We start from the raw sequence: 15,241 nt of genomic DNA on the forward strand, positions 1-15,241 counted from the left end.
CAGACCTTTCACAGTCTGTGAGTGGAGACCCAAGAGTTAGAGCTGTTGGTGGAAGTTTTTTCACATAAATTAACCATATCTGTAACCACAACCTCTCCTGTAATGACAGAGAACAGAAAGGTTAGTGCAGATTTTCTCTTCCCTGCCCACCTCAGTATGTCGTAGGTGCAAAGTACGTGAAAACCCAGCAACTAATGACTTCTCTTTTCTCATCATGGCTGAGAATGAACACAGAGGGTGATTCAGAATGATGGGAGAAAATGTTATTGCTGTGTTTTACTGCTTTTGAAATGCACTTTCCTTACATATGTCCCTATCTGAGCAAAACCCTTGAATGTGTTAGGAGAATTTTTTTTTTTTTTTTTTGCTAGGTTGGATATCAGAAAAAAGTATGTGGCTGAGTCCAAGAGACACATGGTCACTATTTTGGGGGAAGTGGGACGTGCATCCCAGGCTGGGGTGGAATAAGCAGGAACTACCTAATTCTGTATTAGTTTTTTCTGAAATCTGTGGGGTTCCTTCCTCATAAAATCCAAAACAAGTACAAATAATGGGAAAGCAGACAAGAAATCAGTCATAAAGTAATATCATTTGCATCATGATTTTTGTCAAATGCAGAGGGTATTGGATGGAGATGGTGAATGAAAAGAGTATCACTGGAAACTTGTCAGCCTAAGAGATTAATTTCTGTTAATCTGAAACTTTGACCAACTCTTTTTCTCTTAATATTTTTTGTAGTACTGAGCTAAAAGTGCAAATTTATTTTGAGCCATCTGGTGCGTAAGAGTCCTTTTAAGAGCAGATGATAATTAGTAGTTAGTTTCTGGGCATTGGGCTTTTTGATAGTATCTTGATGCTGCTTCATGAAAAAGCACTTCCCTAGAGGGTGGGATGGAGAAGGAAGAAGAGTGTCGGAGGAATCACTATTGGAAGGTGTTTGCAAGGAATTAGAAGGGGCTACTGTAGGCAGCACAAATAGTGCCTTGAGTTACACTGAATTTCTTCCTCTTAAAAGTGACACAACTTGCTGATATCTTCGCACTATCAATAGAAAAGGTTTGCGGAAACTGTGGTTTAAGGTGTGAAAGTTTGTGGGTGCCTGTACGACTTCTTTATTTCAAAAGGTGATTGGCAAACCAAGTCAGAAGACTTATGTCAATTTTTCTTCACCTTAGGCTTTTAAAGGATATTTCTTTAATACATAGGAACACTTTTTTTTTTATTTTTTTATTTTAATAAATCAGACCACTGAAGGGAGAGTGTTCTTCTGGAACCCAGAATAATTTAATGTGATTTGCAGCTGATCTGATGGGAAATAACAAGGCAGCCCATGTTCCTGGGCAGAAAAAAAAAAAAGAAAGAAGTAAAAATTTTGCAAAATATGTTAAGAAAATAATTAAAATACAAAAAGAACAAGTTATCTAAATGTTTTTCTTCACTGTTGTGTAGTGAATATTGTTCTGATCAACATGTGATGAGAAGCACTTGTGTCACAAACCTGAAGTGCAATGACGCAAGTAGAATGTATGATTTCAGTTTGTATTTTATTTTTGTTTCCATTTCCATACAGGTAAAGATGTGTTTGAGGCATTTTATAAGAAAGACTTGGCCAAAAGACTGCTGGTTGGAAAAAGTGCATCAGTAGATGCTGAGAAGTCCATGTTGTCAAAGCTTAAACATGGTAGGCACTTTCAGATGTGTTAAATTTTTATTACTTTTTGGCATGTAAATTGGAATCCTTATTTTCTCACACTTTAAGAAGTGACAACCCAGATCTTAAGTAATAGCTGAGCATATCACAGCTTTCACTGTGCTCAGCGAGAACTATTGAGGTGACCTCTTAGATATGCGACTGGTTCATTTAATGTACCTACAGAGAAGCAAAATCCTTAAAACTTGTACCTGTTTGTGGGTGCTCCGTAACCTGGCAAATCTGGCTCAGCTGTCTCAGGTTAAACCTTTATTGCTTGTTCTGTGCTTCTTTGTAATTGTGGGATATTTGCTTTAATTCGTGTGACAGAATGTGGCGCTGCTTTTACCAGCAAACTGGAGGGCATGTTCAAGGACATGGAACTGTCAAAAGATGTCATGGTTCAGTTTAAGCAGGTACATTTAGCTTCTGTTTGTGTACTAAATTTTCAAGAGTGATGGGGAAGCACTTAGTGGCGTTATACCTTGGATTAAGCTAAAATTAAACAAAACAGCTTTTGAGCAGGTGCTCGTCATAGTAACAGTCTACTTCTAGTTCTATTGATAGAATGGAATTTATTGTATATCTATTCAGAGATAATCTACTTTACAGTTTTATTTGATTCCTTTTAAAGTAAATTACAGTCTAAATACCACATAGTAATTTAGTTGTCTGACATCCTTTAAAGTCCGTACCCCTTCATTCTGTAAACCGTTGCTGCTCTGATGAATTCTTTGTGAATGACCCACACCAGAAAAACTCTCTGGAGGTTGCTCAGTGCACAGAAACCCTGTATGTCTCAGCCCCAAAGCTTCCAACCTGTTGGTAACCGAGGAATTGCTTGGAGGAAATACTGTATATGCTGTAAACTGTTGTTGCAATTCTCCCTGGGTACCTGTTTTGGGGCCTTATTGAAGACAGGGTACGGGGGTAAAGATCTGTCCCAGGACACCTGCTCCTGTAATAAAACACAGTAGTGACTTTTCTGTCCCAGGCTTTGCAGCCTGGCTTGACTGATACTATGCTCAAGTTATATGAAAAAGTTTTGTCTAACGGATGTGGAAGTCCCAGGGGATCCTTTTTGATCTTAAAGTTCTTGCCCTGGCTTCTGATCAAAAGCTTTTCTTTTGCTTTACTTGCATGTCATTGAAGTTCCTTTGACCTTAATAATCTGTAAAGACAGTGGGCTAGGATACTTCAAGGCACGTTGTTCTTTTCTTTTTACTTCCAGCCACTTGCTGTGTTTTGAAATTGGGGAGGGGGGCATTAAATAGTCATTCAAAATCCTGGTAGAGCATGTCTAACCAAGGATGTGGCCTGTAGAAATTTTTTTATTGTTATGCTAATTTTACGTTTTGAATTTAAGTTTATATATTTTCTAATTTAGCATGCAGACAGTATGCTTGAATGATTTTTGTCTCTTGTATTTTAGTATATGCAGAACCAAAGTGACCCAGGAAATATAGACCTGACAGTAAATATATTAACTATGGGATATTGGCCAACTTATACACCTATGGAAGTCCACTTAAATTCAGAGGTTAGTGTTTGAATTCTTCTAAGTGCACTTTACAGAGTGGCTATCATAGGGTGAACTAATGCCCGTTGTTCAGTGTTTTTCTGCTTAGATATTTAAGGGGTTTATCTCATTTTAAAGATTCCAAAATTGCAAAAAATAAAACGCAGTGGATAAAATCCACTTTTTTTTAGGACGATTGTTTCAATGTGGTTTTTTACCTTTTTAATAAAAATAATATAAAATTAGTATTAAAATAAAATCAGTGTCCTGCTTAACATTGCAGTCAAGCACTTAAAAGTTTAAAACAGGACAGTTCACCTTAATTTAGTCAACCTTTAACTATATTGGTTAGGCGTTTTGATCTAGCCAATAGTTACGTTACTGCACATTCTTTTTTTCTGTAAGATCCTTCCTCTGTTCCCAGCAATGTGTCACACAAAACTAGCCCCTGCATTTAAATGGCATTTGCCTGAAAAAAGATTGCTTCCAAGTTGAGAGATTTTTGCAAAGTTCCTATCGGTAGCAATTTAAGTTGAAATATGTATTTGGAGTCCTATCTCCTGCAATACCTTGCTCAACCTGAAATGTGGGGAGCACTTCAGAGGCGAAAGGTGATAGCAGGGTTCCCGTTCAGTTCAGAAGATGTGGAAGCTTTTGTGCTCTTGCTCCTGCGCTGTCTTTTCCTCCGTAGCAGACTACTTCGGAAGGATCCAATCTGAGTGACACGTCATGAAAACGGAGGGGTAAAACCCCCTTTCTTGGAAGTAAGAGGGTATAAAGTACTGGAATCAGACTTGAATCTGTATAGGACAAACTAAAGGAAGAACTGGGGAGCAGATGGCAGTAGTCAGTGCATAGGTGTGAGATGTGTGCTTTTCGTCTGGTGGCTTCTTGGTCAAAGCCCAGGACAAAACTAGTATTCATTTTTGAGGTTTAAAGCCCTTTACAGGGGGTTTATTTTACTTTTATTTAAAACAAACAAACAAAAAAAGAAGAAGAAAAAAAAGAAATTAAAAGCTATTTTTGAATTGAGACTTTCTTTTGTGCATAATAGTACCGGTGTACTTGAGAGCAGAATTTTGCTCTTTGGATTTAGTTTTTCCACGCAAAAACACTTATTTTATGAAACATTGCTGAGGAGAATAAAGAAATTACATGTGTGAAATCATCCAGCATCACTGCACTGGTATAATGTTAATAAACATTTTTCTCTCTGCTTTACAGATGATAAAGCTTCAAGAGGTATTTAAAACCTTTTACCTGGGAAAACACAGTGGTCGAAAACTTCAGTGGCAGACCACTTTAGGGCATGCTGTCCTAAAGGCGGAATTTAAGGAAGTGAGTTTGCTTGTTTTAATGCTTAGACTGTTGGGATAAAATTTAAGTCAATTATTTGGAATCTAGTTATGTATTGTATTTTTTATAAAGGTAGTAACATTTTTGTGGAGGAACAATCACAATTCAGTATTGTTATTTTGTACAGAAAGTAGGCTTTTTATAAATAAACTGAAATACTGCCTAGCTAACAGAAGACAACAATGTGATACCTTTTGGTAACATTTGTATTACTTGATAGGAATTGTTGTTCAGTCGAATAAAGAAAGTTGTAATAAAGTAAGAAATTAATGAAAGAAAAAGAATGCAGCATCTTTCTATTTTTAATATGGAATTGTTTTGATCATAGAAATAGTGGTGATGCTTTTAGTGTGCTTCACTGATACAAAAAGAGACTGAAGAGTGTTAGTCATGTAATGACTGTGGTTAAAATTTAAATGCTTGTTGAATTATTTAAGTCTTAAATAACCACATTGTTTCTTAATGTGGTTTTGTTTTGTCTCATGGAGTACTTTGCCTTGCTAATAATGCAGCTTAATCGAGCCAGGGCAAAGACAAAAAACCCCTGAATTCTTTTACTAACTCATTGTGAATATGAAACTTAGAGGTTTAGGCATTATGTAACAGTAAGATGGATAGGTTTGTAGTTGTTGATTGACTAAACCAAAATTATCTTTTGTTTCTTTCATATTTGGTTCAATGCCAAGATTTCTTTTGTGTTATTTGCTCATCTCTGTAAAATAAATGAAACTTGGGTGAAGTATGAAGAGAATCGCTGTTGATAGCAGCAAAGCCAGAATTTCATATATTGTAAGGAAAATGAAGTAAATGATGTGAAGTAAATACAAGGCCATTCTAATGAGCTTCTGCGGTGTGCTGTATTGCTACTGTTAGAGGAGGAAAAAAAAAAGAGGTTTTAAAAATGTCCTGTTTCCTCAATACTGCATTCAAGCAGATTCTTCTGTGTGCTAGACATTCTAAAATGCACATCTTTTCTTCTAGAAATAGAAAAAGGAATGTATAGCTTCTGTAACTTGTCAAATTTGGGGGATACAATAGAAAATGCTCTGAATATTATTTCTAATTATTTGATATTTCTTTTTTAGGGAAAGAAGGAATTTCAAGTATCACTCTTTCAGACACTAGTGTTGCTTATGTTTAATGAAGGAGATGAATTCAGTTTTGAAGAAATTAAAATGGCCACTGGTGTAGGTAGGAAGAATACTTTCTAATTCTCAAATTTATTCATCAACTGATTGCCAGTTGTGATTTGGTATGCAAAGGCCTAATTTTAAGAAATTTGCCATGATCATTAGGACAAACTTTATGAGTCAATAGTATATAGACACCAAAAGAGATGAGGAAAACACACTGCTGATACTTCCTAGTGTAGATAAAAGAGATACTTCACAAAATTAATAGTGAGAGCTGTGTAGCATATGGTACTACTAACAACCTATTAGACTTAAAAAATGTATCATTGCAATTCTTAAAATTCAAGTGGTGATAAAGTCTGGTGTCTGTACACATTGTTTTTGTTCCTTTACAGTTTCAAATACTATATTTTGAAAATGATGCGTTGTAGAATGCTGTCATTATGGGGTGATTCAAGAGAGTATTTTCAGTTGAACTGTTCTGAGAGCTTGCCCACCTGTTTCCATGACTGTTGCTGGAGTGCCCATTTACAGTAGGTCTGATTTGTTAAGAAGAGCAGTGTCCTGGTAGGGTGTATACTTGGTAGCTGTGTCCCTCTGCACTTGAAACCCAAAGACAGAAAGGACAAAGAAAACTGAGGAAAAGTATAGTTTTCTTTTTAACCATCTGCAGTATCTGCCTTCTGTGTTCTTATACTCTTGGATGATTTTTTTTTTTTCCCCCAAATTTTTACCCTTCCTTGAATTAGAGCCATTGGCATTAAAAATGATAACACTATCGTCCTTTTACTCTCTGGAACTTCTGCATCAACCAGCAGGTTATACCTAGTAGCCCTTCACATGTTGAATCTTAAGACCAACCCAGTACAGCAACTGCTGAAAGAGTATTTGAGCCCATACAAGTACTAAAATAATGTAAATATATTTACTAAAATACTGTAAAATGAGGATATCGGGAATCCCTGTGGCTCAGAATGATGCGTTGCAGAAGGCAGTACAGCCCGGGTGCTCCAGCTTGTCAGCATCAGTGCTTCAAGTTGCTTAGTCATCCACTCCATTAATGCTAGGGGAGCTGAAGAAAACTAATGCCAGTGTGAATGATAAGCATGAGGAGAGTCCGGAGAGGCTCATTAGGTCAGAGTACAGTGGTTACAGAACAAACATAAGTTCACGAAGCCTGATCCAGATCCTGCTTTCTCATCTTGTATTGCTGTACCTTGGAGCTTGCATTCTGGCTGCCTGACAGCAACAGATAAAATCTGCTGCATGGAAATGCATTCCGTTATAGCGCAATAGAAGGGATTTCAGTAGACTGTTTTTAAGGCAGCTGGCTACAATTGATAGTTGGGAGCTACCTATATTATGTTATGTCATTGCACTGAGTGCCATGTCTGTGTTTCTCTCCCCTGTGGGGAAATAGTATAGGAATGCAGGTAAGGAGGACAGTTCATGGTCCATGGGGTTCCTGTGGGGCCAGGATGAATGACATAAAATCTCTGTCTTCCCAGGCTCTACCTACCCAAGGCATTCGCAGCTGCTTTAGAGAGGTCCCATTCCCACCCAGCAGTCTCCCTAATTCTAGAGAAGAGGCAACTCTTACGGCCAGAAATTATGGCAGAAATAGGTCCCACACTGCGCCCTTCCTGCCTCCTGCTACTTGGATGATCCTTTCGCTCAGTGGTACCTGGCCACAGGCTGCTTTCCTGGCTAGTTTGAAAAGAACAGCAATTCAGTTATTAGAAAAAGCAGCTGAATTTGTGATGCACCACAAAGGGCAGAGGTGCAGACAGCCAGAGTCTCAGAGACCACCCTGCATGAACCAGAGGTCCTGGCTCATGGGTACAAATTACAGGACATGGTAGAAATCCTGGAGGGCAAAACCTGGGCAGTAGGGTTGCCATAGAAACTGTTTCTAAATGTTCTAAATACCATGTGCAGGGCTCAACAGACAGGCAGAACTGCAATGTATGCTTGAAAAAATGACATACAGAAGAAGGTTTAGATTTATTAGGCAGTAGGAGAGCCTTTGAAACAAGGGGAACCTGTACAAGAAGGGTGGGCTTCGTCTAAATTGAAAGGGAGTTGCTGGCACATTTTAATGTTTTAGAAAGTCTGTAGGGTTTGTCAGACTTCTCCCTCCACCATCTAAAAATAACATAGTGGATCTGAGAAGAGTTCAGAGAATGGCAATAAAGATGGAAGACACAGGACAGCTTCTTTAGAACAGTGGTATGTGCTAGGACTAAACTAAATGGACCAAAAGGTTAAGAATAAAGTGATAAGGATTTGTTTTCTTACTCAAAAAAAGCTAGAGGGCAAAAAACTGAAATGAGCACAGGGTGGTGAAAACTAAACAGCATGTTGTAAAAGCTGAAAGTTTACAGAATTCAAGGGGACAGGTTCAGGGAAGAGCAGAGCACTGAAGGTTTCTCAACACATAGAAACCACCTCTGGCTTAGGAAGTCCTTGAGCTCTAAGTGATTGGAGACTTAGAGAGCGGTAGGATGAGGAGAGGAGGAAGAGCAGGGAAGTGTGGAGCTGTATTAGCTCCATTTGCTCTTATATGCTGCTCTGTGCTCATCTGCTCGTGGCCACTGCTGGAGACAGTGCTGGGCTAGATGGACCTTCTGGCCCAGGGTGCCTGTTCCTCAGTTATGAACTAAACACCAAAAGGAATACTGAACGTCCCAACTCTGAAGAACTGGCCCTAATCACTTCCTTTACTTTGGCGTTCACATGTGCTAGCTCTTTCTGGGAGGTGGTGGAAACCTTGTGCAGTTGTTAGTGAATTAACATTTGTTTATATTGAGACCCTATTATGAGGTGTTACCCAGTCTTTGCATATTTGTGTTTACTGCAGAAGAGTTCATAGGGCCACGTACGTGCCCTAGGGCAGAATAAAATATTGCAAATTGAAGTGTCAGTAAGGGTTTTAGAACAGATGAGTAAATCAGACAGTAAATTAGACCACCACCAGCTGAACAGTATTCACCCCGAAGCTTTACAGGAATCTGTCTAGGTTATAATTTAAGTGAGCCTTGGTGCAAGCTTGACAAGAGCAATGCTAAATTTTTAATCTATTTTTTATGTTTGTGGGGTAATTCTGCAGATTACTGCAGGGTAGCACCTCTGTACTGGGAAGAACAGAATTGGTAGGCCCATGGATAAGTGTATATTAAGGAAGAGCCAGCATGATTTATGTGATGCATGATTTTCCTTTCAAATTCTTTGAGACAGTCAGCAAGCATATGCACAATCATAATTGTGCACTTGGCTTTTTAAAAGTTCTTGATAAGAGCTCCTCACAAGCTCTAAAATAAACTAAATTTTCATGGCTTACGAGGGAAGTTTCTCTTAGGGGTGAATAACTCATTAAAAGACAGAAAAGAACAGGTAGAAATGAATGGGCAGCTTTCACAGTGAAAGGAAGCTCTTATTTGGGATCTCCAGGTATTATTCAACATGGCCATTAAGGATCTGACGAAGATGAATACTGATGTGACAGAATTCGGTGCCAATTACTGAGGAAGGTCAAATCTGAAACATGTAAAAAAAAAGTTAGAAAAGGATCTCACACTGTTGAATGATTGGGAGATCAAATGCCATCCAGTTACATTGCACTTGAGCACTAGATTGCAAAACCTTTCTTTTTAATTTTTAGGCTAAAACTATGTTCAGGAGGTCCAATACTTTTGGTGATAATTTTGTATTGTGAATAAAAGTATTCCAGAGGTTGCAGAGGCTGTTTTATTGCAAAATCTTGATACAAGACTTTGCCACATAATTATTAGAAAGTTTTAGACTTCATTTGATCTACTTGTCCAAATGCTTTTAGCTTTAAATCTTACTAGATAAATTTTTCCTCACTCACTTGTTTCTACTACTTTCCTGTTGTGGGGAAGTTTGTGACTGTCACAGCTGTCAGCTCTACCTTCTCACAAAACATCTTCCTATCAATTTAGACTTCTGGGTTTTTATTTTATTATGTATTTTCTGGTGTATGTTAAAACTAGTGATGAAATCATAAAATGGGTGGCTTGAGTTTCTTGTCGTCAGCTAATTTTTTTTCTTCTAAAGTCCCCTTACTACCAAACAAAACTGAAGCAATAAAACCAGGCTCACATTAATGTGCAAACTTTTCTGACACTACTTTTGGATGGAAAGCTCACTGAGATGAGCTGGAGTCTGTCTTCCTGACATGCACCATTCTGTGCGTGCTCTCAGCACTTACCTATGAAAGATGTGAGACCAAGCTTGAAGGCTGTGAGCTGATACCTAATTGGAACTTAGCTGGAAGAAGGTGTTAAGATAAAACCAGTAACTTTTCAGTTGTATTTCTAGATTAATCACATAAAACTCTTCATGTTAATGTTTTGTTCTGCTTTCTCCCATACTTTGAACTTCGTCACAGAGGACAGTGAATTAAGAAGAACCTTGCAGTCTTTAGCTTGTGGAAAAGCACGAGTGCTAATTAAAAATCCAAAGGGCAAGGATGTAGAAGATGGAGATAAATTCATCTTTAATGGTGATTTCAAGCATAAATTGTTTAGAATAAAGATCAACCAAATCCAAATGAAAGAAACAGTATGTATTTATTTTTTGCTTTCATTCTGTTTGTGTTAACTTTATCCACATGTCCCACATGAAGAGACAAAATCGCTGCATTTCCTCGCGTAGTTTTTGCGTATGGAGAAAGGAAACAGATACTAAATTTTTTTGGTAGTCAGGATGACTTGCAGAGGCAATAAAGATTTCAAAACTCACTGAAATCGAAACAACTTAGGTTCCTTCCTGTGCTTGCAAATTTAAATGCATGTATATTAAACTGATAGGATCTTGTAGATGTTTCAGTCCACCTTAGTTTTTCTGTGGTATGGCTGAAGTGTTGGTACTATATTTTACTCATGAATGAAATGTCACCATGTCACTTCTTTTCTTTATTTAGCAGGTAAGAGTGTTATTAAAGTCAGGGTTGTCCCTGTTTTTGCAGTGGATGTTGTTGTTGTACTTGAATCCCAATTCTTGACGCAAGGTGACATGTTTTAATTGACACTGACTTGTTTCCTTTTTGCCTTTGCATATTAAAATCCCTAAAAGTCAAATTAGAGTTACATGTTCTTTCAAAAATCTGAATTGAGTTTTTAAGATTTAGTTTAATTTATCAAATAGATTGAAAATAAGATGTACGTTATTTTTTTCTTTACCCTTTTTCTTTATCCTTAATTTTATCTTTGGCTTGCTTTAGCAGTACACTGCAGAATCACTTAGCTCTTAGCATGCAGTAATGCATGCATCTGTCTCAAAGATGAATAAGAATACATGAGTTTCATTTCATTGTAAAGGTTAACTATAGAAATATAACTGATTAAAAAATAGCAATAAAAGGTGATATTCGTGGTGTTGCTCTTTAGGTCGAGGAACAGGTCAGCACAACTGAAAGAGTATTTCAAGACAGGCAATATCAGATTGATGCTGCTATTGTGCGAATAATGAAGATGAGAAAGACGCTTGGTCACAATCTCCTTGTTTCTGAATTGTATAATCAACTGAAATTTCCCGTAAAGGTAACCGATTTTGTTTTCCAAACTATCCTAGGATTATCTGAAAATGTAATATATTTTTCCATTCAGCTTGTCCATAAGAGTAAGGAATGTGAAATATGTCTGAATCAAATCCAAAGATTAAGGTATTAAAATGAGTGTGTGAACAGAAATAAGCCAGAGTATCAGTAGGAAATGATATTTACTATGGCACGTTTTCTTATGTAGCTGTCAGCAGTCCTATTTTTAAAAACAAAATATATTTGCATTTTTATTACTAACTGCTATACTAATCTCATCTTTTCTTGTAGCCTGGAGACTTGAAAAAGAGGATTGAATCTCTCATTGACAGAGACTATATGGAGAGAGACAAAGACAACCCCAATCAGTACCACTATGTTGCATAATGGAGAAGAAATACTTTTATTTAAAAAAAAAATAAAAAAACAAACCCAAAAAAATAAAAACCAAAATCATCCACATATATCTTCTTCAGGACACCAAATACCTATGCTGTTCCCGACCTTCCTTTTAGCAGATTTCAGGTTGATGTATATTATTCAACCAGCTGCATGCACTGCTGTGGAAAAGAAGCAAAACAACATGTTAATTGATCATCCTTGTCAAGACTTCTTACTAATTTTAAATGTCATGTTTTTATTTCTTTTAGTTACTCTTTTGTTCTTTTGGGTTCTTCAAAATTCAGTTTTACAGTTTTGTTTAACAATGTCATTGAAGTTTGATGGAAAGGTAAAATTACCCGTGTGAGAAATACTCCTGTGATGGATGCAAGTCTGGTTTCTTCATTTACGTGTTCCCAACTGCATCCATAAAGACCCTATATGCTGCGTTCTTTAGCTACAGTGACAACTTGGGTAACTTTTTAAAAACGCTTAATTGATGAACACTTATGTACAAGCAGTGTTGTTGAAATACACTGAATTTTTGGAATTATGCACCATGAAAACCCTTAAACTTGTGTTCAGTTAATTTTCTTTCAAATTATTATAAACTTCAGTCTGGTTTGGATAAATCAGGTTTTGAAGTGAGATCTTTGAAGTGCCAAGAGGACAACTGCGTTCATGTGTGTAGTGAGTTGTTGGGTTATTTAGCTAAGATATGGATTATTATTTTATTACTACTGCTGCTGGCTTGGGTGGCAAAGATTAGATCTGAGTCAAAGAGGCCCTACCTCATTTTAGGGCAACTGGTGTTTATCACTGTTTAGGTAATTGCCGTAACATTTAGTTTTGCCTTGAAAATAACATACAGGGAACCTACTGTACAGCGTGCTCCACTTTAAAAAACAAAAACTTTTTTTTAAAAATACTTTTATGGTCTTGATATTGTGAAAGCATAGTTTTTTGTCTTGAAAGACTACGGATTTTGTGAGTACTTTGTTACATATTGTATATATGTAAGTTGATCCGAATTAAAGAATGAAAGACACTGTAGATCTGTTAGGTAATTGTAACTGTAAGGAAGACACCTTTTGTGGTAATACTTACAAGACTCTGTTTATTTTCCGGATTTGCATACTGGTGTGTTTCATTCTGAAAAAGAGCTACCAAAGGAGTTTTGATCATGGCACAAATGAGAATTTAACTGAGCAATATTTTCTTGAAAGAAATCTTACTAAGTTTATGTAACATGGGGTTTGTGCATCGATTAAAAGGCCGCCACCTCTTCTTGAAGTAAACGTCACTAAGAGTTGACATCTTGTGGATTTACGTATTAAAGTCCTTATTCTGTCATCTGGTGTCATTAATTGTATTGCATTCTTCTGAATTATTTTTGTTCCCTTTGTGTTTAGAAACTAAACACATTTAGTTTATTGTATTTAAAGCGTATTTAATATTGTAATTTAATGTAGACTTATTTTAATATTTGAATCTTCAGTTAATGCAAATAAAATCTTTGATGCATATTAAATATTAATTTCTTAGCCTTTGTGGGAATGTGGCACTTCAGTTTATTTGTGCAGTTTGTTCTTTAGTGTTAATCATACCATTCACCTTGTAATGCACTTTCTATGCAAATGGAAGCTGATCAGATCCATCTTGCTAGACTTTTAAAACAAAAAGGAGTACATGCCTCACAGAACTGTAATGGCCAGAGGGTTTATCCACACAGAAATTTGGCAGTAGTATGCAGTAACTGATACCAAGCAGTGAATGTGTACCGCCTTCCCTTTCTGAACCCCAGCTTCCTGGTTCAGCGGTTTTAAACAATAGACTAAAAGCAGTGGTGTTATCCTGAAGATGATTGATATGGTTCTGCCTTACAAAGCAATGTTAATTGATTAAAAGTGCTGAGATGTGCAGTATTTCTTAATTGCCATAGACTCTTTGGCCAAATTACTCTGGTATAGCAATTAAAAATGAGTTGTTCCACAAGCAGTGGAAATAATAAAGCCTGTCTTTGTGAGGTGCGCCCCTGTCCCCTACTGTATCATCCCCCCCAAATAACCTCAAGCAGCAGCAGTGCTGCAGAGGGTTTTTCTGCTTAGTTCTGCCTTTCTGCTTGTGGGAGCATTGGTTTTGTTCTCCTTTATCCAGCTGCTGATCTCCACTCATCTCCTTACCCCCCAAACCTACAGAGAATGTCACGATCTCTGAAGATTTTTACTCTCCCAAATTGGTGTGCAAGTGGCTTCAGAGGTTTGAAAGCTATGGGAGAGATGGACATGCCAGGTGATCGTGATTCCCTTTTTCTCAGGTCCTCATTTTTAATTTGATTTCCTCAAAATTCTCTTGCTGGGATTTTGGATTTTGTATATGCTGAACCGAACAGGTAAGCAGTTAGTTTATTAATCAGCATGGTAATCACTTCTTCATAGCAAAATAGCTGCATTTGATTGCTTTGTGATAGCTGGTGATAGAATTTGTCTGAGCATCCAGTCTCTACTAGCTGTTGGTTTGATGCTGGCTATTTGGGTTCACATCGCCCCCCGAGTTGTGCCCACAGGGCAGAGGTTGCTAAACATTTCTTCCTGGAAGATCACCCAGTGTTGAAGACATCAGGCTGTAGCAAAGTAACGTATTTCCTCTGTAGCACATCTACGTTCAGAAGACGTCTTGAAAACCTGGCTTTTGGCAATTCAGCATCCTTGGAACAAATTGTGTAGCAACTTCTATGGAATGACAAAAATAACAGCAGGAATCTGGGATTCAGGCAGGGGCTCTCCAGTCTTACCAAAACCTTCCAATTTGACTTGAAACTTTCCAGTTTAACTCAGTTTAACTTAAACATTCAGATAACTCATCCAGACTATATGTTACATGTATTTAAAAAGCAGTTTTCCTCAATGTGATGCCCTGTCATCTAGCCCAACATTTCCTGGGGGAAAGTGAGTGTAAGCCTCACAATGCAGGCTGATGGCTGACTTGCAGGTGCATCTCAAGTCTGGCAATTACAGCTCTCCTTTACCAGCCACCAACAGCCTGCCTTCCTGCCTGCTCTTTCTGTCCTGTTTTCTTAGTTCTGTATCTTAGCTTCCCCTCTATTCCTTTATCTGAACCTGGGTTTATCATTTAAATCCCTTGGTCTGCTGCAGCTTCCTTCGTTCTTTCTTTCTTTGTGCTACACATCTGTGGAAAAAACACTACACACCTTTCAGGCAACTTCAGTGCATTGATTTGTTAGGCACACAGGCCTGTTTGTAGGTTTATGATCTTTGGCATGTGCACTAGGGAGAGCAGACTCTGTACCATAACCTTGGTTATCTATTCCTAGCAAGTCTCTTCAGAAAGAAAATAACCCTGTGAAGTCAGACAATACGCCGCAAAAGGCTACAGGGAAAATGGAGTTTATTCCATGGAAATTCTTTCCTGGTAAAAATTCCCAACCTGTGCTCCTGTCTCCCATGCTAGTACTCTGCCTTGACTTTGCAGAACAGTTCATACTGTAGTAACGTCTCCTAGATCTTGTGGGTATTTCCCATGTTCTTCCCCATAAGCAGCCATTCTGCATCCACGGCTCTGAAGAGGGGCTAGGAGGTGTA

The 15,241-nt window shown here is 37.7% G+C and overlaps 1 protein-coding gene across 1 annotated transcript in view; it reads left to right on the plus strand.

Annotated features, from left to right (window-relative positions):
- CUL4A (cullin 4A) overlaps positions 1 to 13,183 on the plus strand; it is a 36,892-nt gene extending 23,709 nt beyond the window's left edge. The window contains exons 13-20 of the mRNA XM_075057440.1: positions 1,571 to 1,681; positions 2,021 to 2,106; positions 3,123 to 3,230; positions 4,434 to 4,547; positions 5,651 to 5,756; positions 10,110 to 10,282; positions 11,110 to 11,262; positions 11,550 to 13,183. Coding sequence (XP_074913541.1) covers positions 1,571 to 1,681; positions 2,021 to 2,106; positions 3,123 to 3,230; positions 4,434 to 4,547; positions 5,651 to 5,756; positions 10,110 to 10,282; positions 11,110 to 11,262; positions 11,550 to 11,645 — 947 coding nt within the window. The 3' untranslated portion in view covers positions 11,646 to 13,183. The remainder of the gene's footprint in view (positions 1 to 1,570; positions 1,682 to 2,020; positions 2,107 to 3,122; positions 3,231 to 4,433; positions 4,548 to 5,650; positions 5,757 to 10,109; positions 10,283 to 11,109; positions 11,263 to 11,549) is intronic.
- Positions 13,184 to 15,241: the final 2,058 nt, after the last annotated feature.

The sequence above is a fragment of the Buteo buteo genome, chromosome 25 (genome assembly GCF_964188355.1).
Source record: "Buteo buteo chromosome 25, bButBut1.hap1.1, whole genome shotgun sequence".
NCBI lineage: Eukaryota > Metazoa > Chordata > Aves > Accipitriformes > Accipitridae > Buteo > Buteo buteo.